General features: G+C 33.9%; 1 protein-coding gene and 1 long non-coding RNA gene across 2 annotated transcripts; both read left to right on the top strand.

Annotated features, from left to right (window-relative positions):
• The first annotated feature begins 212 nt into the window (after positions 1-212).
• Positions 213-1374, top strand: LOC144356793 (uncharacterized). The gene is made up of 2 exons (XR_013421529.1): positions 213-297; positions 1034-1374. It is a non-coding gene; the product is annotated as an uncharacterized LOC144356793 (long non-coding RNA).
• Positions 1375-9594: 8220 nt separating this feature from the next.
• LOC102803266 (sulfotransferase 1C2-like) lies at positions 9595-21729 on the top strand. Its single transcript, XM_085498441.1, has 7 exons — positions 9595-9865; positions 13060-13225; positions 17679-17896; positions 18019-18145; positions 18832-18926; positions 20898-21075; positions 21407-21729. Exons 2-7 carry the CDS (start codon positions 13072-13074, stop codon positions 21511-21513), a joined length of 879 nt encoding a protein of 292 aa, XP_085354567.1. The 5' UTR covers positions 9595-9865; positions 13060-13071; the 3' UTR covers positions 21514-21729.
• Positions 21730-23557: the final 1828 nt, after the last annotated feature.

Below are 23557 nucleotides of genomic sequence, written 5' to 3' on the forward strand. Positions count from 1 at the left end.
CCTTAACGACCCATTACTTACTTCGTGGCGACATCTTTTGCGACAATAATGTCGCAAATTTCATGACGTGACCACTTCAAGTGGACCGTGTGCAAATAAACAGCATGGCGAATAAAAGCCAGCGGTTGATGAATGAGTTCATCTTCGGGCATCAGTTCGTTCTATGAAAGAAAATGATACCCCAGAAACAGTTTCTGAGACTTCTGAACGTTTGGCGGGCCGGATGAATATGGGATAACAGATACAACGGTAACTAGCAGTGATACTTGTTCTGATGTTAAGCGGCGGCACCCACAGGTACGTAAACACAATCATAACACTGTTACGCTATTCATTGTTTTCAATGCTAATGTTATTTTAATAAATTACACTTTTACTTTGAAAATTATGACCAGCAAAAGAGCCTACTTAGTACTATACCATGTATTATCAAATCAAAGCGAAGTTGCGAAGTGTTTTGTAGGTCAACATTACATTACACGTGAAACCAAAATATAAGACTATTTTTTGTAATAATAATTATCTTTATTGCGTTCGTATCTTTATCAGGATTTTGACTAAAATGCAATACAGATGTGAATAAAGATAAACAATTAAAGTGAGAATAAAAATACACATAGGAAAATAAAAACTGACAAGCAAATAAAAGAAGGGAAAAAAATTGGGTTGTTTTTCATATTTGTGTTGGTAAATGTTTGGATTACTAATGCATGTACATGACCTTATCTTGAGATAGCTGACTATAATGTTTTCAGTTTTTCCTGTCTAGTTTTGAAACAGTTCTCTCTGTATTATTGTATGCGCACACTGGCTTTCAGAATTAATTTTATGGCGTTTTTTCAAAATAAATTCAAGAACTCTGGGTGATGTTGTGTTGTTTCTTATAAAAAACACATAGGTCTTAAAAACTACCCAAAAACTTGTAAATTTAAAAAAAATATTTTTATTGATCTATGCAAAATGATTTACAGACATAACAATGGTTACAATATTAGAATTTATCTTGACTCTTCCAACTTTCTTTTTCTTGCAGGAAAGGTGGTTTTCCCCAGACTGTGTTAAAATAATGTAGCACCCACTGTCAGTGTCACACCAGAACCCATCCATTACCACCTGTGAAGAATTGACATTTCAATGTTATGTATAATAGTGACAAACTGTCAACACTAAGTAAAAAGCAGTGAATTGGTATCCAACAAAGTTTATAACCCAGCTGATTTGATTTCTATCCCCAAAAAGTCAAATTATAAGTATTCCATAGTGAAATGGTGAATATATTATTTTCTCATGCATTTTGTTGCAACATTTGTTTTTGAAGTGTCTTTCCCAGTTGTGTTTTGTTGTAATTTATGATAAATAAAAAAATAACTGAAATACTTGCTTACATGTAGTCTTTTCTAGCAAGCACTGGAGCTTCTGCAGCTTCCGTTTGTCAATGTTCCATTAATTGTCCCAGTAGGTAGATGTAAGTGAGTGTTCAATATAATGTTGTCCAATAAAAATATCATTTTTTATGCATTCAGGCTTTTAAATGCTGGAAAATGCTTCAGACCTGCCACTAGATTGCTGTATTTCACTTATGCTCCAGACAATCCTGACAACCAGTAAACTGGTTGATTTGTGCCTAGTGAACACTTCAGGGTTATGAGCACGCCATTGCTATGCCATGTTGCAGTATGCCAACTTTTGGGCCCCCAGTAATTTGTCATGGCCCTTGTTCTCATACAAGAGGGGCCCCAATGGCCCCACTTAATGAATTCCTAGATCAATCACTGCTGCCTGATCGGGTAGCGCTTGGTCATGTGGAAAAGGTTGAGCATAAAATTTACCTACCCTAAGGACTTAGGCCTCTACCCCACGGGGGACCAAGGTCCGCCCATCAACACCGTCTATGCGTTGCCCCTACGTCCATCACTCGGCGGGATCCAAAGTAATACCGAATGCAGGACTCTGGATCCTGGAAGTGACAGTCCTACCGAGATGGGATTGTTAATCAATCAAATGTTTCACAATCACATACATTCACACACACCAAAACATATCGCAGCAACTTCAATATCTAAAAAATGTCATCTAGAATTAAAGATATGTCCTAATAGTTATATTTTCCATGTTGTAAAAATGCATCAAACGGCCATTTTGAATATATGCAAATTAGGTATATTTCGGAAGCCTAGATTTTCCTAGACTTTTAGTATGTCAATCTAGGCACCTCCCTGGAATGTATTGTGAAGAAATTATTTCTGTTGCAATTTGTGATGGGTCAAACCATAAATTGACTGGACTTAGGTTCCCATGGCAGAAATATTATGACATACATGTGTACATGTATCTCAAACTGTAAGCTGGTTTCATAGACTGAAAAAATAATACAAATGTTAATGATGAGGTATTTTTTGTTTTCTTGAAAAAATCTGGGTTTTAAAAAGTGTCAACAAATGCAAACATTATTCTCCATGGAATTGTTCTAAAAATAGTGATTTTTCAAAATATGTCACTGTAACACACAAAAGAATGCTATTTTATGGTGCCTCGTGCCCTGGGACAATAGTTTCATGAGTTTACAAAATAAAATAATGAACATTGTCATGTAATTTATGATTGGCTGAATCATCGCGACTGCCATCCACTAAGTTGCTATGTCATGTGAAGACATGTACGCACATTATGGACATGTACGCACATTATGGACATGTACGCACATTATGGACATGTACGCACATTATGGACATGTACGCACATTATGGACATGTACGCACATTATGGACATGTACGCACATTATGGACATGTACGCACATTATGGACATGTACGCACATTATGGACATGTACGCACATTATGGACATGTACGCACATTATGGACATGTACGCACATTATGGACATGTACGCACATTATGGACATGTACGCACATTATGGACATGTACGCACATTATGGACATGTACGCACATTATGGACATGTACGCACATTATGGACATGTACGCACATTATGGACATGTACGCACATTATGGACATGTACGCACATTATGGACATGTACGCACATTATGGACATGTACGCACATTATGGACATGTACGCACATTATGGACATGTACGCACATTATGGACATGTACGCACATTATGGACATTGACAATTGTCAGCTCTTGAGCCAATCAGTATTTAATATTTGAATGAAAGTTAATAATAGGTATTTAAATTTTTTTATAAATATGTTTATAAACTAAGGTGAACTTTCTGCTTATCACTGTATATCACTACAGAGAGATAAATAAACTTTGCAATAGCATACTTTATATTTTTAACAGTACACCAATCGGCTACTACCAAATGTGAGTTGATAATATAATGAATAAGTGATATCAGGTGATAACTTTTTTATTACCAAATGACTACATAAAGCGTCAAAACGACAAAGAAATCATGGAATTTTGCTTACAAATAATATGCTAATTTATGCTAATCAGACACCATATACATACAATTTGAGATATGGCATAATATCCATGAACCAATAGCAAAAGCTTTATAATACTAACAAAATGCCAGCCATTCACTAAAATATAGTTTGTGACACACCCAACTTTTTAAAATCATTATCCTTGAATTGACAAGGAGTACAATTTATTTATTATTTATTATATAATCTGGGTATTTTTGAGTAGACTTCTATCTCAATTAAGAAAAGCCAAAAATGTAATTGTAAATAAATAAATAAATACAAAGCAGACAAGAACACTTACATAGGAGTTTGATCTTGTCGTCACTCTCGTAATGGCTTCACATAGCAACAGCAGATCCTAGAATAGAGACCTTTCTAAAACAAACCTCAGCAAATATCCATATAGATGGCTCGAGTTCAACAAGCGTTTTGGTATTTCGGCTACACGTGCGCCAAATTGTGAATAACATAGCATGTCTTAGCTTCGATAATTCAGAATATAATATGTTCATGAGATATTCGTGCTCGCCGCTTTTGTTTTCTTCTCTAAACCAGCAAGTTTCAATTGTTCTTTATCCTCAGTACTTGGCGTCTTTCACCAAAACTCTTGTGTCCGTGTGTTTGGGACTTGTTTTTATCTTTTTCCAGAACGCTGCATGACCCCTTAAACCACACTACACAGCTGGCACCGATGCCAGCTGACTGTGCCTTAAACTGGGCTCCTTTAATATCAACTGAAAAAAGTTGTGTGTCGATTTTGCCCGCGTCGAGGGAGCCCGAAGGCGCTGACAATATTGGCGGGGTTATTTGTAACTGTGAATGACTTGGTTCATCGAGCCACGACTTGTCTGGTCTTCGGCCAATAATTTCGCCACATCATCAGTGGCTTGGTGGAGTGTTTCAGTCGCAGTTACAAAACAAGATCGACGATGATCGGCACCTCCCTGTTGATGCTGACTTTCCCTCGACATGTGCGTTGGGACTTCGGGATTAAAGGTTGGGGTCAAAGTTTTAGCTCCGTTGCGCCGCAACGGCGGTTTACTTTTTCCCTCCGTTGCGACGCAACGGCGGTTTACTTTTAAACAGCTTTTTTAAAACACGTATTTAATTAAGCTCATTCTATTTTTCTATTCTTTTATTTATTTATTTATTTATTTATTTATTTATTTATTTATTTATTTATTTATTTATTTATTTATTTATTTATTTATTTATTTATTTATTTATTTATTTATTCTTTTAATTATTATTATTTTCTATTTTTTTCTTTTACGTTTTTATTTTTTGTTTTACTATTTTATTTATTCTTCTATTTTTTAATTTATCGTTCTATTTTTCAATTTATTCTTTTATTTCTTGTTCTATTCTTCAATTTATTCTTTTATTTATTCTTTTATTCTTTGATTTATTCTTTTATTTATTGGTGTTTTTCAATTTTGGCCCTAATGGCACACCATATTAGTATCACTCCAACAAGATCAATTTTGGTTTTGCAGACAAACTCGATGGAAATTCTGTTGCAGTGTACTTTTATTACAGTTTTACGACGCATGGATATAACATCAAGCAAACTATGAAGAATAAAGTGCAAGAAAGTACATCATTTACAAACAGTAGCAGACCAGTTTATTACAACAATCGTTCTTCCGGAAAGCCGCCCCCTTTTCGACGCCAATACAGCAATGAAGGCCGTATATAACTACCGCAACCGGAACAACTATCAAGAGCGCCACCAACGCCAGACGGAACAGTATCCAGCAACATACAAGACACCGCTCGCAATCCAGTACAATGAACTCCTCAGACATATTCTCGAAATTCGAAAAATTCATTGACTTTATGAACTCTTTCTAAGCTGTCCTGAAATTGAATTAATTATTTGATCACTTGTCGTAAGTACCCTGAATTTTGAATATGATAATAATAACTAGTATCTTTCCCAAGTTACCTTCATTTCAAAGTGAGACGATTCTTGTGTTTTGATTTTCTTTTATAATTTTAGTATGCACCCATTAACATCTAAATTTAAATTAGGCAGTTGGAACGTTAATGGGTTAATTAACAAAACTTCTAACACAGAATTTACCAGTCTCATTTTATCTCTTGATTTTATTTGTTTACAGGAGACTTGGTTAAATAGTAATAGTTCTTTTACTTTGCCTAGTAGCTTAAATAGTTTTGAAATTATTAGACAAGATAGAAATTTAGATATCAGTAAGCAGAGAGTTTCTAGAGGGGGTGTTGTTGTCTTATACAAAGCACAATATAACAACTACATACACAAAGTCAGTAACTGTTCAAACCACTTTCTCTGGTGTAAGCTTGATAGAGATTTGTTTAAAATACAGAAGGATATTTATATCGGATGTGTGTACATACCACCAGAGAATTCTATTATTCATACAAAAACAGATACGGATATTTTTCATCTCCTAGAAAAAGACATACTCCACTTTTCCACTAAAGGAAACGTCATTTTGTTAGGGGACTTTAATTCTAGAATAGGAGAATTAACTGACATTATTAATGAAGACATAAACCAACACATTCCGCTTCCTTTGGATTATGTGAATGATAATTTTGAACCACGTAATAATATGGACAGTGTCTCAAAATCCTGTGTTAACAAATTTGGTAGAAAACTCTCCCAAATGTGTATTGAATGTAATCTTGTAATTGTAAATGGCAGGACAGTTGGGGACTCGGCAGGTAAATACACTTATCATTCACCCAATGGATGTAGTACAATTGATTTTGGGGTCATTTCTAAATCAATTTATAATTATGTACAATATTTCAAAGTTGATAGATTAACCCACATTTCGAATCACTGTCCCATTATCCTATCTTTATGCTTAAATCCAGACCTCCCAAATAATTCTCAAAGAAATCATAGTAATAGATTGGATCCCTTACCAACTAAATATATTTGGGACAGTGACTCAAAAAATAAATTTTTATCTGCTTTAGAGTTAGCAAAACGTAATGAAATCAAAACATTTATGTCGGCAAACCATGAGAACTCTGACAAAATGGTATCAGATTTCTCTTCACTTCTATGTCAATTGGCAGAAAAAAGCCTTAAAAAAATCCACATCAAAAGAATAATAAAAAATAAAATAAATAAAAAAACAAACAACCAAAGATGGTTTGATAAAGATTGCCATTTATTGCGTAATGAAATTAAAATGCATACTAAATTAATTCAGAGATTTCCTAATGACCCTATTGTTAGAGGTAAATTCTTCAAAACACGTAAACAATTTTAAAAAATCCTCAAATACAAAAAAAAAAAATTTAAAGTACACCAGCTTAATGAAATTGAGAGTCTTCAAGGTAACAATTCATCATTCTGGAAAAAAATAAGTGAACTCAACAATGACGCGAATACACGAAAGTCAGAGACTGATTGCATAGCACCAGATAAATGGTTGACACACTTCAAAGATCTATTAAATTCTAAACCTGGTAAAAATACAGAAGAACAAGGCGATATTATATCAGATTTTAGAAATAGGGAAATTAAGGAACTTGATGCTAGTAAAACTGATTTGGATGGACCAATACAGGAAAATGAAATTAAACAAGCCATCAGATTATTGAAAAATAACAAATCAACTGCAGAAGACCAAATCTGTAATGAGATGCTAAAATGTGGTGAACATTACCTCATCAAACCAATTAACAAAATATTTAACTCTATTTACAATGCAAATATCTTCCCAAATGCATGGAGTACAAGTTTAATAATACCCGTACATAAAGCAAGATCTAAATTAAATCTCTCAAACTAAAGGGGAATAGCAATCTCCAGTTGCCTTGGCAAACTATTTACAAGTATCCTTAATACAAGGCTAACCACTTTTATTGAAAAAAATAACATTTTGTCTCACCAACAGTTTGGTTTCAGAAAAGGTTGTCGTACAACTGACAACCTATTTATATTGAAAACTATTATTGAAAAACACACCAACAACAATCAGCATGAAAATACAGTGAATGAAAAAAAAAAGAAGCTAAAGCAAACAAACAAAATTTATGCCTGTTTTGTAGACCTGAAAAAGGCTTTTGATAGTGTTTGGCATGATGGTCTATTCTGCAAACTATTAAACAATGGTGTGACAGGTAAAATGTATCAAATTATTAAAAGTATGTACAGTAATATAAAATATAAAATAAAAATGAAAGATGGACGTAATCAAGGGTGTAATCTGAGCCCTTCACTCTTCAACATTTTTATTAATGACTGTGACATAACTAATACCCTGGACCATGAATCATGTGATCCACCAAACTTAAATAACACACCAATCAGCTGTCTAATGTATGCAGATGATATAGTTATTCTTTCTAAATCCAAAAGTGGCCTCCAGAATGACCTTGATAATGTCTCAAAATACACACAGAAATGGAAACTCGCTGTGAACACAGAAAAAACAAAAATTATGGTTTTTAATAAAAATAATAAACTCTATGACAGTGATTTATTCTTTTTGAAGGGAATGAGATTAACATCGTGAGAAATTATAATTATTTAGGTATTGTTCTCAGCCCTAATGGAAAATTTAAAGCGGCTATGAAACAGCTGAAATACAAAGGAATGAAAGCATTATTCTCTTTGAAAGCCAAATTAGGTCATAATGAAAGCCTCAGTCCCTCATTACTGTTATCAATGTTTGATAAACTAATAAGACCAATTCTTATATATGGATGTGAAGTATGGGCTGAAGAAAGTTCATTCAACTCTACTATAGAAGATGTACACCTCAGCTTTTGTCGCTTCATCCTAGGCGTTTCAAAAAACACTCCGAAATTGGGAATTTATAGTGAGTTGGGTAGATATCCTATCGATTTATTCATTAAAAAACAGTTAATAAAATATACAAACCATCTAAACAAAATTCAAAACCCCATTATTAAGGAAGCCTTCCTACTTAACAAGACTATAACAAGTAAGTGGTACAATGAACCTAACTCAGTACTGAAATCTACAAATACAACACTATCAGATATTGACAATAATGAGCTAAAATCGTCACAAATGTCACGGATATATGATAAAATAAAAAATGTATTTATAAAGCATTGGATTAACTCAATTAATGATGATAACAGACAAAACACTAATACAAAAAACAAACTGAGGAATTACAACAAATTTAAAACAAACTTCATTTTGGAAAACTACTTAAAGAATTAAGCTAAAAAATAAAGAATGAAAAGTACCCTAACTAAATTCAGACTGAGCAATCACAGTTTAGAAATTGAAAAAGGAAGACACAACAGAATCAAAAGTAGCGACAGAATCTGCAAATTGTGTAATAAAAAAGATATTGAAGATGAACATCACTTCCTCATAATATGCCCAGTATATAGTAAAGAGAGGGTCGTTTTATACAATGAAGCTGAAAAGATTATTCCTGACTTTACTAATCTCACACCTGAAAGTAAATTCATAAAAATAATGTCAAATAATAACTTAGCAATTCTTCTGGCACAATATCTGAAATACAGCTTTGCTATTAGACAGCAGCACCTACTTAGTCATTGACTTTTTTTTTTTTACACCTATTCATTGGGTTTTTGTTTTTACATTTAGTTTATAGTTTTTTGTTGGTGTTTCATTTTACTTTATTATATATTTCCGTTACTAACTTCAATTTAGTCTGTATTTGGTTGTCTTTAAACTATTAGCCATTGTAATTTGATTAATTTTTTTCTGTAATTTTTGTTGTTGTTGTAACCTTTAACCTCCTTCAGTAGGTTGTCATGAGTTAATAAAATTGTTGTTGTTGTATAAAGGTGTGATGCCATTGTGAAGCATCTTACTCTTAACTAAGTAGATATTTCATGCAACTTTTCTGCTGGAAAGCTAATTAATGACAGTTTGTCAGAGCGCTACATTGGAAAACTAGGGCATCGTGTACAGTTCAGTGCTCCTATCAGAGTACACACTTACCGAAGGTAATATATTAATGGGCGGATTATGCGAGATTGTGTGTTGTTAGTATGGGTGCACCTATGACCCGCTGATTCGATGAATGGGAGTAGACAGAAAATCAAATAATGTGGGACAATTAGTTAATACCGGGTTACTTCAAAAAACGAACTTTGGTACTACTATTATCGTGACTTCTGGTACGACCTATGCCACCTCTGGATATTCACTCTGCAAATAAGACAGTCGGTTTCTTGGCGACTGCCAAACGTTCAAAATAACCAATAGGCAGAGGTGTTTTGTCTACAGCTAATGTCACCACTGGGTTGATGACTGAACATAGGTCCATTTCAGCTGAACCGTGAACAATTTGACGGGTGTTTTTTCTACATTTGAGTCACCACTGGGTCGACTGAAGAATACACTAATTTCAGCTGGATCAATAGTCACCACAGGTTGCCTACACATTCCTGTATATATATTGGTAAGTTTGTTATCAACTTTGTCATGTCATGTTTCAACAATCAAAGTTTTTTTTTTTTTAAATTTTTACCACTATTTATATACGCACTGTCTTCTTTCAAAGCTTAATTACACGACCCCTCGTAATTTTGCCAGTCACAATACATAGCTAATACAGCCAATGGGAAGGTCGCATGCGTGTCTGAAGTACATGAATAGTTCAATTTCAAACTGCTCTCCCGGTAAAACCAACTTCGTAGTGCTGAGAGTTTGAGAATCGTGCAACAATTTCATCCCAAGTACATAGCTAAAATCAGTCATACCGGTAATCTATAAAATATCTTTAATCAAATGTTAAAACATCATTTTCGGGCATTTTCCGCTAAGGGATTGGTCAGTTACTTCGGCCGGGGGGGGGGTCTCGGTGGATCAGTAGGAAGGTTACCCTGTTTTTGATTGTGCGAATAGGGGGGTCACCCTGTTTTTGATATCATGAATAGGGGGGTCACCAAGTTTTCCAGAATTCACACACGCGCTCATGCATATATTTTTAAAAATTAACAAAAGATAAAAAAGTTAATCGTACAAATGTGTTCTTAATAATAACTATTACCTATATTGCCTATAAATTTGTTGATGCAAAAAATGTTATAGGCTAAATATTTTGAGGTTAAAATTGCCAAATAACTAACAGATTATGCAATGCGGCTACAACCCCAATTATACAGTTAAGTTTTAAACACATCCCAAGTCCATGTGCTGCTGATATCAGATTATTTTATTTAAAGTCTGAAGTCACCATTGTATAAGATATTTACTGGATTTATCCAATTATAACAGGAGATAATTGGAAAGACAACACAGCAATTAGTACAAAGAGCAGTGACAGTTTTTGTTCAGCAAATCAAAAAAGTTAAATTTGGGAAAATGCTGATATATAAATTAAAATAAATGATGAAAAAATAAATAAATAGTTTTTTTGTTTTTTTTAACTTTTAAATGTGCATATTTTGCTCTGTAAAATACCAAAATCCAACCCAAATTTAAGCAAAAATCAAAGTTTCCTTTGTTTTCATAAGCATGTAGACTGTGCTTTGGGTGCAAAGCTTTCCTGGTCTATAAGATATGAAAAATATTTTAAATCCAACTAGATTCAAATCCTCTTTTCCTATCTTATGAGGGCGTTTATTGAGTGAGTACTCCACAGCTTTGCCTTTATTTACTATCTTTAGCAGCATAGATTTCCCTCCTTCCTGCAGCCTTTTCTGTAGTCATTTTTTGGCTTTATGCTTCCCCTCCACTCCTAAGGTCTATTAAATGCAAACACTAAAAATTATGTCAAAATTATGAAAAACCATGGTATTCAATGCACATATAATACATTTTGTAATTATGTCAGAGCCAAAACTGTTAATGTTTCTTTTTTTCTTTCTTTTTTTTTTGTTTTTTTTTTTTTGGGGGGGGAGGGGGGTTCCATCATGTTTTAAAATATAATGTGGGGGGGGGGGGGGTCATCCACTTTTTTTATATTTGATAGGGGGTGGGTCAACTGAGATTTACAGCTGGCAAAATGGAATCTCTCCCCCCCCCCCAATGGAAAGTGCTGTGATACCGGCCAACATATTAAACAAAATTTCCCGTCTTGCACATGCGTGCTCCAATCATTTCAATATCCTTTGGGGGTGGTAGGTCAGCATTTGGCCCACAAAAGGTGGAAATATTTTTCTGTGATTTGATTGAAATTGTCAATTAAAAAATCTTCTGACCTGCACTCGGTAGTAGGTCGAGCTAAACAAATGTTTGAAGGTAGATTTTCCAAAGTTGAAAAGCCATGCAGGCAGTTTACTTCCTTACATACAATAAAAGGTTTACTGCTATCATGCCACATATTTGAGGTTTAAATTAAAGACATAAATAATCCAACAAAACGCTCAAATTTCTAGACAACTAATGTTTTTGTATATTAAAAGTTGTGATATATATGGGTCTAAACAAAGATATGGTATAAACAAAGATGGCAACTTTGACTACGACCTGTGACGTTACCAAGCTTTAATTAGGTAATTTGTTAGGTAATTGGAAGGCATCGAAGGAGTCACTGGCGGTAATAAGTGCAGGCCAAGTCACGAGCAGGACAAGACTCATACCTGATTTTCATTTTAAGAACACATTAGATCCTGGAAAATCAAAGTTTATCAACACAAATGCCAATTATAATGTTTTCATCGTTATTGTTTAAAACATAATTAATAACTCTCCTGGACCATTGTTTTTTGATGTCTTGAGTAATGTTGTTTTCTGAGCAAACTTGTTATTTTCTTAAATGTATAAACGATATAACAGCAAGAAATGTTCTCATTTGGAACATTGTTGAATCTCCCCGATTTAATCTGTGGGCGATGGTGCAGAGCGATATAGTATTTATTTTATTATTTGCAAGTACTTTTTAGCTAAAAATCTGTTTTTAATTTTCTGTAAGTTCACTGTTTATTTATATACGGTTTGTGCCTTTGTCGTCATTGTGCATATTTTTTAACAACTTTTCTGCATTGAGCTTCAGTTTTTCCATAAATGTCTTTAATTAAGACTCACTGTTTTTCTTTCCAAATATTGTGTTTTAAATCATCTAATAATACTTGAATTACACTAGACACCCAATTTGTGTATCTACGTTGTACATTTTCAAACCAAGCTTATATCAGTTATATACTCATTAGTGTATGTATATTCTGGCATACACTTTATCCAATATTTTACCATTCAGAAAAGACATTGATGAGACCCCCTCCTAAATCGCAGTGATTATGAAAACAAGTTTTAACCATGTGCACTCAATTTTAGATACTTTATTTAACTATGAATGAATGGATTTTCCATAACCTGATGCTTTATTGAAGAGCATCATCATTTGAAACGCATGTGTACAAGACCACAATATTATTTATTTGGTATATTTCAATTACTGTTACTGAAACCATACGAATGTTTTATATAGATAAGGGTTTGGGAAATGATACCTCAACAAGATTATTATGAAATTTGTAGTAGGCTTTTATTTGTAGTATGTTGTAGTAGGGGACACACAGGTGATGATATAACATTATTATCGACACTGATTCCTCAAAGCTGCAACTCGTGACAGTGGGGTGTCGCTTTATATTTTTGGTACACACTCGACCATAACTAAGAAAAATCTGTATATGTTTGAATTTGCAGTCCAAAACAAGAATGGATGAACACACTAAATTTGTCAAAGCTGAAGATTGCAACTATTATGGAGGACGTCGATATCCCAAATTAGTTACAGAGGCTGTATTCGATGCTATGAAGACATTTGAAGTAATGGACGACGATATATGGTTACTGACCTACCCTAAAGCAGGTATTAATTAGTCCCCGTTCAGGCGCAGCCTGAAAAGGGGACTTTATAATTCAGGTTATGTCCATTTTTCCGTCTCCAACATTTTCTCAGAAATTCTACAGCAGATATCAGTGAAACTTGGTAGGTTGATGAACAAGTCTCTGCTGAGTATGCACATAATTTTTTTTCCAGATCTGAAACTCCCAAGTGGGTCTTTTTCACGATTTTCATCAAAAATTGCCTCTCCCGGCAACATTGACAGAACGTCTGCGCATGCTCAGAATAAATTAATTACTGTAAAATACATAATTTTTGCTTGCAACATTTTTTTGCTATTTTCGCTGAAGGAATGTTTCAGTTAAAATAAAATCCAGCGAATATACCCTTTTCTTATATTTTACAGTCAACTTGTCAAAAATCAATGAAAATAAATTCAATACAAAACACCCAGAAAAAGTCTTTTCAGCGAATGATAATTCCAGCTGAAATAAAATATTTTACAGTAGATTAGATCTGTGAGTAACGCTGCTGTTATTACGGCAGGCACGTGATTTCTCCATTGCGTGCAATTTATTATAGTACTGTTTATACATGTATTCTGTTCGGCTCAGTGGTCTCATTCACTAGTTACTAGAAGAACTAGTAACTTTATTTGATTTCAAGAACTTCAAGAAGGCGGCATAAGAGACGTGTTTGCAAAGGTAAGTTCTCCAGTTTCAGCAAAATTGAATGTTTATTGGGGTACGATTGGTGTACATTCCGTGACGTACAGACGTGAATATTATGATGATTGCCAGCTTTATATTCTTGTGAAAAACCCAAAAAGCAAACAATTGTCTCCAATCTACGAAACTAGTTCGTAAACTGTCAAATTATTGTACATTATTGGGGACATAGCTTTCAACTAAATCGTTATCCGGTATTTTGCTTGTGTCGCGATTTCCGAAATATCCACAATTCTGTTAGTTGTAATGAAGATTTTGCCGATCTCCTGCGATTCAACATGGTGGATGTACAGTGACAACACGTGTATGGACGGTCGGTCGAGTAGTCTGCAACAGACCATGAAATCGCCCGGCGTTTTTTCGGCAGTTTTCTTTTTAATATTTTGGATATTTCATTCACTCCTGACACCTAAAAGAGTCTAATTTATATTTTACCGTAGTCATCGACACCTAGTATGATGTATGAATAGCCTGAATGGGTAAGCTTCGTTTCGACAATGAGCTGTTATTTCTGTGAACAATGTTTAATTATTCTTTGAATGCTCAGTTGTTTTTTTTAAACATCTAATTTTTGGATTAAAAAAAAATCATGACGTTTTCCCAGTCAAAATAGCATAAAGATCTTGCTACAACATTGGTGAATCTCTACAGTACCGCGTTGCGTTCACCACGAGGTCACTAAACCGTCATTAACATATTTAAATGAGCCACGTGTAAATGGAAACTTGGCGGATATTGTATCGTACCGAGCATTTACATTCGACCGAAATCATTCGTTTACGATGAAAGTAAGTTGAATATTACTTCAAATTCATAAAAATTCAACGAATTAATTTTTTGTGCGTTATTATAATCATTACTGTTTAATAATCAACAATTGCAATACTTCGAAAACAAGTAAGTTATTCACTTGCGAAACACAGAATGACCAGATTGTGCTACCGTGATCATTTGCTACCGGTACTAACCACTAAGCAATGTATTCGTGTTTGTATTTATTCAAAACTTCTTTTAGAACATACTTTACTTTTCGTTATCAACAAAATTATAAAAAAATAATGCATATTACATACATTATGTGATTTTTTTTTTTGGGGGGGGGGGGATTCAATTCCAAAATTTCGCGGTGCCTATGAACCAAAGGCCTTTCACTCTTCTCTGAGTGTGACACCTAAACCAAAGGTTTTATGGTGTATAAACTGGCACTAAATGAAAAGGCCGTTGAACCTTATTCAAATTTATAAATACATGTTATTATGTATTTCATTATGAAAACTGACTAAATTAAATGTGATCTTATTTTTAATTGTTTGAACAGAATGATTTATATCGGTAATGACGTTTTCATCCAATATTAATTGTGCAATTGTTAAAATGCCTACCTACACATTTATTGTTTTTGTTTCTAAAATAGACATTTGTAAAAAAAAATTAAAAAATCATGCTTGATTAAAATTCAAAAAAAAAAAAAAGATGTAGCCATGTAGCCCCTTTCTGTTATCTGTTTCCAACTTCTTCCAAAGTAAAACTGGCAAAGGCATGTAATTGCCATACACTCATCATTTGTGGGAAAACTTGTATGTTATTGAAAATCTTTATTTTGTTGTCTGTGAATTAATATGATATTTGAAATGGCGTAATGGATCAAAATATTCTCAAACAATCGGTCTTCTGATGGCACTACACTGCGCATTTATGCACAGTCAGTATCCCAATGCGCGATCTCAGCTTACTAAGTGATGATGGTGGTTGAAATGGAAAACTGAATACAAAAATCCAGGAACATCTCAAACGAATTTCCATCTGCTGTGAATGCATGTTTCGTTGCATCAAATAAATAATCCAATTTTATGACAGAAGCTTGCGATCTTGTGCCATACAGGGTCAAGTGATTGAGCAATAAAAAATGTGGTTTTATGTATCAGGTCATTGAATATATCCAAAAACATGGTACCAATGATCTGAAATTTCAGGAGTGCTCGCTGAAGGTTTATCAATCTTGCGTATTGTCTTGTTCTTTTTCAATTCTGCATTTCAGTTACTAGAATTTATACTAAAAAAAATAGTTTCTGTTTTTCTTCTAATAACTCGGCCACTCTCAAAAACAAATATTTTTCCATGGTCGAAATGCAAGAAGAATACAAAACTACTGTGATTGCATAGCGATACCTGTAGGGCCATTGTCAATTAGTTTGCCTGATCAACACAGCGTTATACATAGGACTGATCTTGAATCACGGAGAGTAAAATCTTGTGATACTAATCTCTAGAACCATGCACTCAGATTGGTTCATATGTCTTATGAACCCACATGTGTATATCTTGGACAATACTCATTTTAAACTTTTTTTTTTTTTTACAGTGGTGCTGTGAACTGCTTCAATTTCGCAAGGCAATTTTTTCTGGGTTCCTACAACATGGAGTGTCAGGGACTTTATTGAAATGTACATTGTACACAAATTTCATAAAATCCTGAATATATCTAGAAGTGAAAATTAAATGGTTTACAGTATTTTATACCCATTAATAATGATTGAAATACAATAATATCACTGCAGTAAAAAGACTTTAAACAATTATTGTTACTTCTCCATTGAAGGTTATGAGCAGACCAACCTTTACTGGCTTCCTTAATTATTACATGTACTTGCTCTGAAAACATAGCTTTTACAATTGTTTAAATTAACAGATGTTGTTCTATGTACAATGAATACATTTTAAATAATAAACCTTACTGTGTTAACAAATTGTATTTGACAACATGAGAATGATTCTGATGCCCAGTGGTGATGTTGAAACAAACCCAGGTCCTGGTAATATACTAAGACCAGAATTAACAAAGAAGTCATGTACATCAAGGTTCACTCAGATTTATGAATGCAGTTTCTTGAGCAAGTATACATGTATGACAAATAGTTTTGTTGCACTTGTGTACTCTGAGATTCTGAACATGGGTCAGTGGAAGTTTTTAGTTGTCAGTACAAAACTAGATTATGGGAAATCACTTGATGATGAGTTGTACCCACAAAGAGTACATATTTATTCACCTGTTTGCAGATGTTCCTTGTACTACCTGTATTTTATAATCAAATAACGGGGACTGTGACATTTCATGTCTTGTTACTTTGGACATCATATGATGTCGTCCCTGTCATCTAAGCATATATGAAAAGCCGATAATGTAGTCTGGTATGAGAATGTAGATCTAATAATAAATGGATGGGTGGATACGATCCAACGATGTAAAATATTATCTTTGTATGGGAAAAGTCCTGAAACAATTAATATATCCGAAGGATTTTCTTGGAAAAACTACTTAACAATTCTGACGAAAAAAGGAAAAGAACAATAGAGTAATAATAATTACAGAAAACAAAGTAATATGCATGTTCCTCAAATAATACTACGTGCACTGCAGTCTTCCGTATAAAACAATATAGCATAAATTGTATAAAAATCTCTTTCAAATGATACATGTATATAAGCAAAATTTGGCAAGAAGGATACTAGCCAAAGTGTTTCAAAATTAATACTGCAATTACTGTGTTAATCTTCATTACCCTTATATAATAATGTAACATTAATTCTATAACGATTATAATTGTATTTTTTGCTTGATTTAATTTTTTTTCAACTTTCAGTGAACGACTGAATGTTGACGTGCGGATTGTTTGTGCAAGTTGATCGTGAGAGCATTGTTCAAGTTTGTTGAAATTTTGGTCATTATCATTTTCATTTTATCCTCACAGGTACAACATGGATGATGGAAATTATGCATCACATTCTTGACCATGGTGTCGAAAGTTATAAAATTAGTACCACAGACCGTGTCTTGTACCCAGAATTTGTTATGCCGGAAGGTCCGCCTAATTACGAACTTCTGAAGGAAGCACCTTCTCCCAGATTCATCGCTAGTCATTTACCAGGCCACTTATTACCTCCGCAAATACACGAACACAGAGCAAAGGTATAACATATTAGACACTTGAAACTAAAATTAAATTTGTTTACAACTTAGCTAGTTTTGTTGTCAACCTATACCTATTTTAATTAATTATTCATTTCATTTACATTATTTATTTGTTTTAGATTATCTACGTAGCCAGGAACGCTAAAGATGTAGCTGTGTCTATGTACTACCACCACAAAGTAGACCCTATGATACCCAAATACCAATCCTGGGAAGAGTTTTACGATGCGTTCATCAACAATGATGGTAAATACTGGTTATATAAGCAATGTGACATGATGTTGTGATCTAGTACCGTAATTCTATTACTATTATGGCTCGTCGTCACGTGAACAAATGTCCCGTTACAAGAGAGTCTTGCCCGTAACATTACAATGAAAACCATCAGTTTACGTCATTTTCATTTGTTATTATGGAATAAATGTGGTATTTAATTCATACGCGAGTTTACTTCAGCTTCATTCAGCCACTTATTATTTAAAACAAATGAATTACAAAATTATAGAGAATATAGCAAATTGTGCTTGTTTCTTCCATATTCACATGTGACCAGTAAATATCATTGGTGTGCATGTGCAATAGATTTTATTTTGAACATACCTCGTAATTTGCTTGCCAAGATCCGTTCCAAAAAACGAAAATTTCAGAATGTCGTAAACTGAAAGTCTTTATCGTTGTGTTCATTCTAGGGTCAATCATGAATCTGTTGAAATGCCATTCACGTGGGCCAACCTTCCCAATGTTTTAATACCGGAGTGATTGATTCTTCTATAAACTCAGTATTTGATTTTAAAAACTATTATAGAACTAACCTTTTACTTTGTTTTACAATGACATGTGAAGTATTGCAAGTATGTTTCAGATGATAGTCTGTGAAGCCTGTTATACTAGAAGTTGTACAGAGATTCACTTCAAGTTTACTCTTCATGTAGTTGTTTATGGCAGTTGGGCGGATCATACTCTATACTGGTGGAATAGGCGCTTTGAAGACAATGTCATGTTTGTTACGTACGAGCAAATGAAAAAGGTAAAATTAACAATTTTAATTAAAACAATAGGTATAAAGTTGTACTTTCAGAAGTCAGAAGTGTCAAAAGAAATTAAATGTGTGATCTCAACACATTCAAAGAACATGATATATTTGCCCATAAATTGAAGAGGAAATGCGGATAATATTTGTTTGCACATGTTTTTTAAATAAAATGAAGTCAAGTTCAAATTTTCGCTGCTAACATAGTTCCAAAAAATAATACAAAAGACGCTGTTTATATTTTAACAAATATAATGTATTTCTGTAACATACAAAACTATATCCTGAAAACGTGTAAATAATATTATATTGCTGATCCTTGAACAGGTTCAGTAATCCATACAAATCTCATGATGTATTGACAAAACAATCTGAAGAAATTGCAACTACAACTACATAATTTACGGAGTTCGATCTAATTTCTTGTTATTTAGAAGGCTTAGCTCCCATTAAATCATGAGCTCGTTTGAATAAATTACTGATCAGATCTACTCAAATTTTCATGCATTGCCATCTGCTTCATTTTCACCCATTTTTGCAGAAATATAATTTTTATCAAATTACTGCAAGGGTGAATATGTTGCAAACATATGAACACACATTATTGTTATCTTGGAAGGTGGAATTGCATCTTTCCAAAGGGCATCTGTACTTATATGGATAGATTGTGTTTACTTATTAGTTAAAAAAAATATTTGAAACGTTTAACAATCTTCTATATCAAACACTTTATTGCCTACTTGAAATCTCTTGTAATATAAACACTGAATATATTTTATGTCTTCCATCCAACACACATCAGAGAAAAAAAGAAGAAACAACAACTCAACCACACCATTTTAACAAGCAGCATCTCGGCTGAGATAGCTCCGCTGTTAGCAAGGCACATTTCAATTAAAAAACTGAAGATATTATTATCTGACTTGCTGTTTTTAAGTCAAAAATATTACTTTTTACCAAAAATTACAAAAATATTCACCAAAATTAGTGAATTGAAGATATCATCCCGAAATGAGCAAATTTGAGAAAGGTCCACATGTAGCATTTATATGTGCAATATCAAAGCAATTGGACTTTTTTCGGTTTTTAACAAGAAGTCAAAAATATCACTTTTTACCAAAAATTACAAAAATATTCACCAAAATTAGAGAATTGAAGATATCATCATGAAATGAACAAATCTAAGAGAGGTCTACCCCAGGTACATACACACTAAGTATCAAAGCATTCAGGCTTGTAGTTTTCAAGAAGAAGTCGAAAAAGTTAAACATTGACGTGGACGACGAAGGATGCCGACGGACAATCACTCATATGATAAGCTCCGCTCGACAAAGTCGACAGCGGAGCTAAAAATAATTTCTATACCATCCCCCATACAATATCATAACATTAGTTTAAAACAATGCTTTGTAAACTATAAAATTTTGAGAAGAAACAACAAAACAAAATCAAGAGCTTGTAATACTATTCATTTACTAGCAGCAACCATTCCAAAAGTGACATCAATGTCTGACTGACTACTGACGAAGTGAGAACGTTAGCAGCATAAATCGTCAAGTTCCATGTAATTCAACTGTCATTATTCAAATTTAACCATATATAATACAGCACAGCTATAAATCGACCCATCAACCATGACACTGGAAACAGTGTGGGCCGTGACTGAAGCAAAATTGGATTGGACACATTAAATGCCAGACCATTAGTGGGTTATGCTGGTCTGGGCACTAATGAAAGCCTAGAGATTATTGTGAGAACATCAGAGCAAGGGAGGGTTTTGCCAAAATTGAGATTATACATAAGCAGTTTGCCTTTTGTTGATATTTATCGTTCTCGACAACTCAAGTAAATGCCTGGGCAAGACATTGTTTCTTTGGAAGTCTCTCTTTGTATCACATTTTAACACAGTTGAAAATCGACCGATAAAACTAGTGACACGCCCCATTGTATTCGTTATTCTTTTGTCAGGATCTCGCGGGAATAGTGAGCCAGGTAGCGAGATTTCTTGACATAAGTCTGGAGGAGGACAAAATTGAAGTAATTGCTGACAAGTGTACATTTCAAAATATGAAAAAAGATGCACCGAGGAAGCATCTCCTGGACGCCTTCAAGGTGGACCTATCACAGTCGCCGTTTGTGAGAAAAGGTAACTGCATGTAACTTCGGAAGTGTAATTATTAGTGTAATTGTTCCGTCGTTCTGAGAAAAAAAAACATGACTCGTTATCATTCATGGTGCTCCTGTTTTATGTAAACCTTGACCAGTCACAATTTAGAACTTAGGAGTCTGGTCACTGTCTGATTGTTAGAGTATATGTTAATAACTTTTAAACTCTTCTTCCTCGATCAGAAAACTGTGTGTCACGTGTTAACAAAATGTACATACAAGTTTGCTGGGCACACTTATGAAAGTCAAAATGGGTGATAGAACTTGGCATTGACTCCAATTACACGCAATTCCATGTGATTGTATTACAGGTAAAGTCGGTTCATGGAAGAGTCAGTTCACAGTAGCGCAGAATGATTTATTTGATGAAAGATATAAGGAATGGATTGGTGACAGCGGTTTTACGTTGACAGTTTAATTGAAGCCTATATACAAGGCAGAAAACCCTGTCAACAAACCATCTTCATTGAGAGTAGCTAATCAGGCACAATCCTTTCAGCACGAGACAAGTTTACAGAGTGGCCGAATTTATTACTCGTTGAAGTCGAGAAGATAATTCTGTCAACAAAATTATAATACAACTACAAAATTTCATTCTGAACAGAGTTGGAAATAAATATGATTTGTACATTTATTTTATAATGTGCTTTTCATTTATGTAACATCGCCTCTCTTTAGTGTGATACCAATTGGATCATTTTGGAAGGAACTGCTTACCCAGACAAGTTATAATCGATTTCTGTGGAAGATAATTGCTACATTTGTCTTATTTTATTGCAGAATCATAGAATATTTTTCTGAGTTTTAGAATCATTGTACTCATGCCAGGTGATGTGCCACGCTATAACTTCGACAGATGCCTGACATTTTTAAGCTCCTGGTTTAGATTCCTAACTACGCTCGGTACACTCAGTTACCTATCCATGAATACGGATTACAATTTATATTATTTGTAGCCGGGACTTATTAGATTCTACAATTGGCGAATATTACGCCACGGCTCCAATCACATGTTTGGTTGATATTAGCAATTTAATTTTAAACATAGCTTGATGGCGCCCTATAATGTTTCTTGTACTCCCTCATTATAAAGCGCCATTTTGAAGTTCAGCTGGTGTCATGCTGGTTGTTTCGCGGTAACCGTCGGAATTAATTGTTGTAAAATATTCAGACACTATAATAGTCAGTAAAGGTAATGCACAGTTTACAATGATATAATGGTTAAATTGTACCTAAGTGATCCTGGCTCCTGTTACTCCGTGACAACAGTCGCGTGTATTCCAGGGTGAAGTTTATTATTTTCTAGACAATTAGAATGGTCAAACATGGCAATTTTGAAAGAGATACAGATAGAAAACACAATTGTATATATTCCTAAATGATCTGTTTCTAACCAGAACCGTTATTTACGAATGTTTTGCAGCTGTGATTCAATAGTACCAGTCATTTGTAACTGCTGCTCTCCCAATTTTGGAACTTTGCAAGGGATGGTACACAAAACTGTCAAACAATTCGGACACATACCGCCCCATACTCCCTGCTTCCTTGTAATATCATTTTGACTACACGGTATTTAGAGGATTGGGATTTAGAAATGGCATGTGATTTAAAAATGGCTCTCCTAGACACAGTATAAAATTAAATTGGAATGATTATGTGCTATTATAATCTCTTCAAAATGGTTTGGTAGAACAATCATTAACCTTTCTGGGTCTTGATTTGGACAAATAAAAGGCAACTCATATGACCACTCGCCTTAGGCAGCTGACATGGTTACTACAATATATATTTTTGAATTTGACTTTTTAGTAAATGTAATAGGTTTGTTATTTTAAATTAATTCTTCCAGAATGTTGGCTGGTGGTTTTGGTATTATTAAAAACAATGCGATCAAGCATGTACCTACTACTTTAGAGTAGATTCTTCGAAAAGCACAACAATATAATTATCACCTATATTGATTTCATATATAACCCACGTACAAATAATTCTCAAATTTGTATCTAGTCTTAAATCTTGGTATGGGTTACAAGAACACCTGTAGGTTTTAATTGTTCATGCACATTCATGACGACCAGCATGCAAATGTCTGATAGGAAATGTCGCTCAATGATTGCAATAGCTAACTATTATTTGTAACAACGTTCCCCGTATATATTCAAAAACAACAGCAACAACAAATGCTGACACATGTTGTTTACAATTGTGATCAAAACACCAATTCTTGTCAACCACACAGTGTAACCAAGTGAGACAATCTATAGTTACAGACTTCTGAACATCCATGTAGATTATAATTATGTATTGTCAAGTGTATATTTGTCTAGTAGAATATACTCACGATGTCATCTGAAAACTATTTATGTATGGACAGTTTGTAGAGGCTGATGATTGTAATTACTACAATGGAATTTTTACCTCAAATGTGTTCCGTTCAGTGTGTTCAAAGATATGTCAACGTT

This window comes from Saccoglossus kowalevskii, chromosome 4 (assembly GCF_978046115.1).
Source record: "Saccoglossus kowalevskii chromosome 4, keSacKowa6.1, whole genome shotgun sequence".
NCBI lineage: Eukaryota > Metazoa > Hemichordata > Enteropneusta > Harrimaniidae > Saccoglossus > Saccoglossus kowalevskii.

Coding starts and splice junctions, on each gene's coding strand:
- LOC102803266 (XM_085498441.1), top strand. CDS start 13,072: ATGGATGAACACACTAAATTTGTCAAAGCTGAAGATTGCAACTATTAT. Junction 13,226..17,678: donor ACTGACCTACCCTAAAGCAG/GTATTAATTAGT, acceptor TTATCCTCACAG/GTACAACATGGATGATGGAA. Junction 18,146..18,831: donor TGCGTTCATCAACAATGATG/GTAAATACTGGT, acceptor CTCTTCATGTAG/TTGTTTATGGCAGTTGGGCG.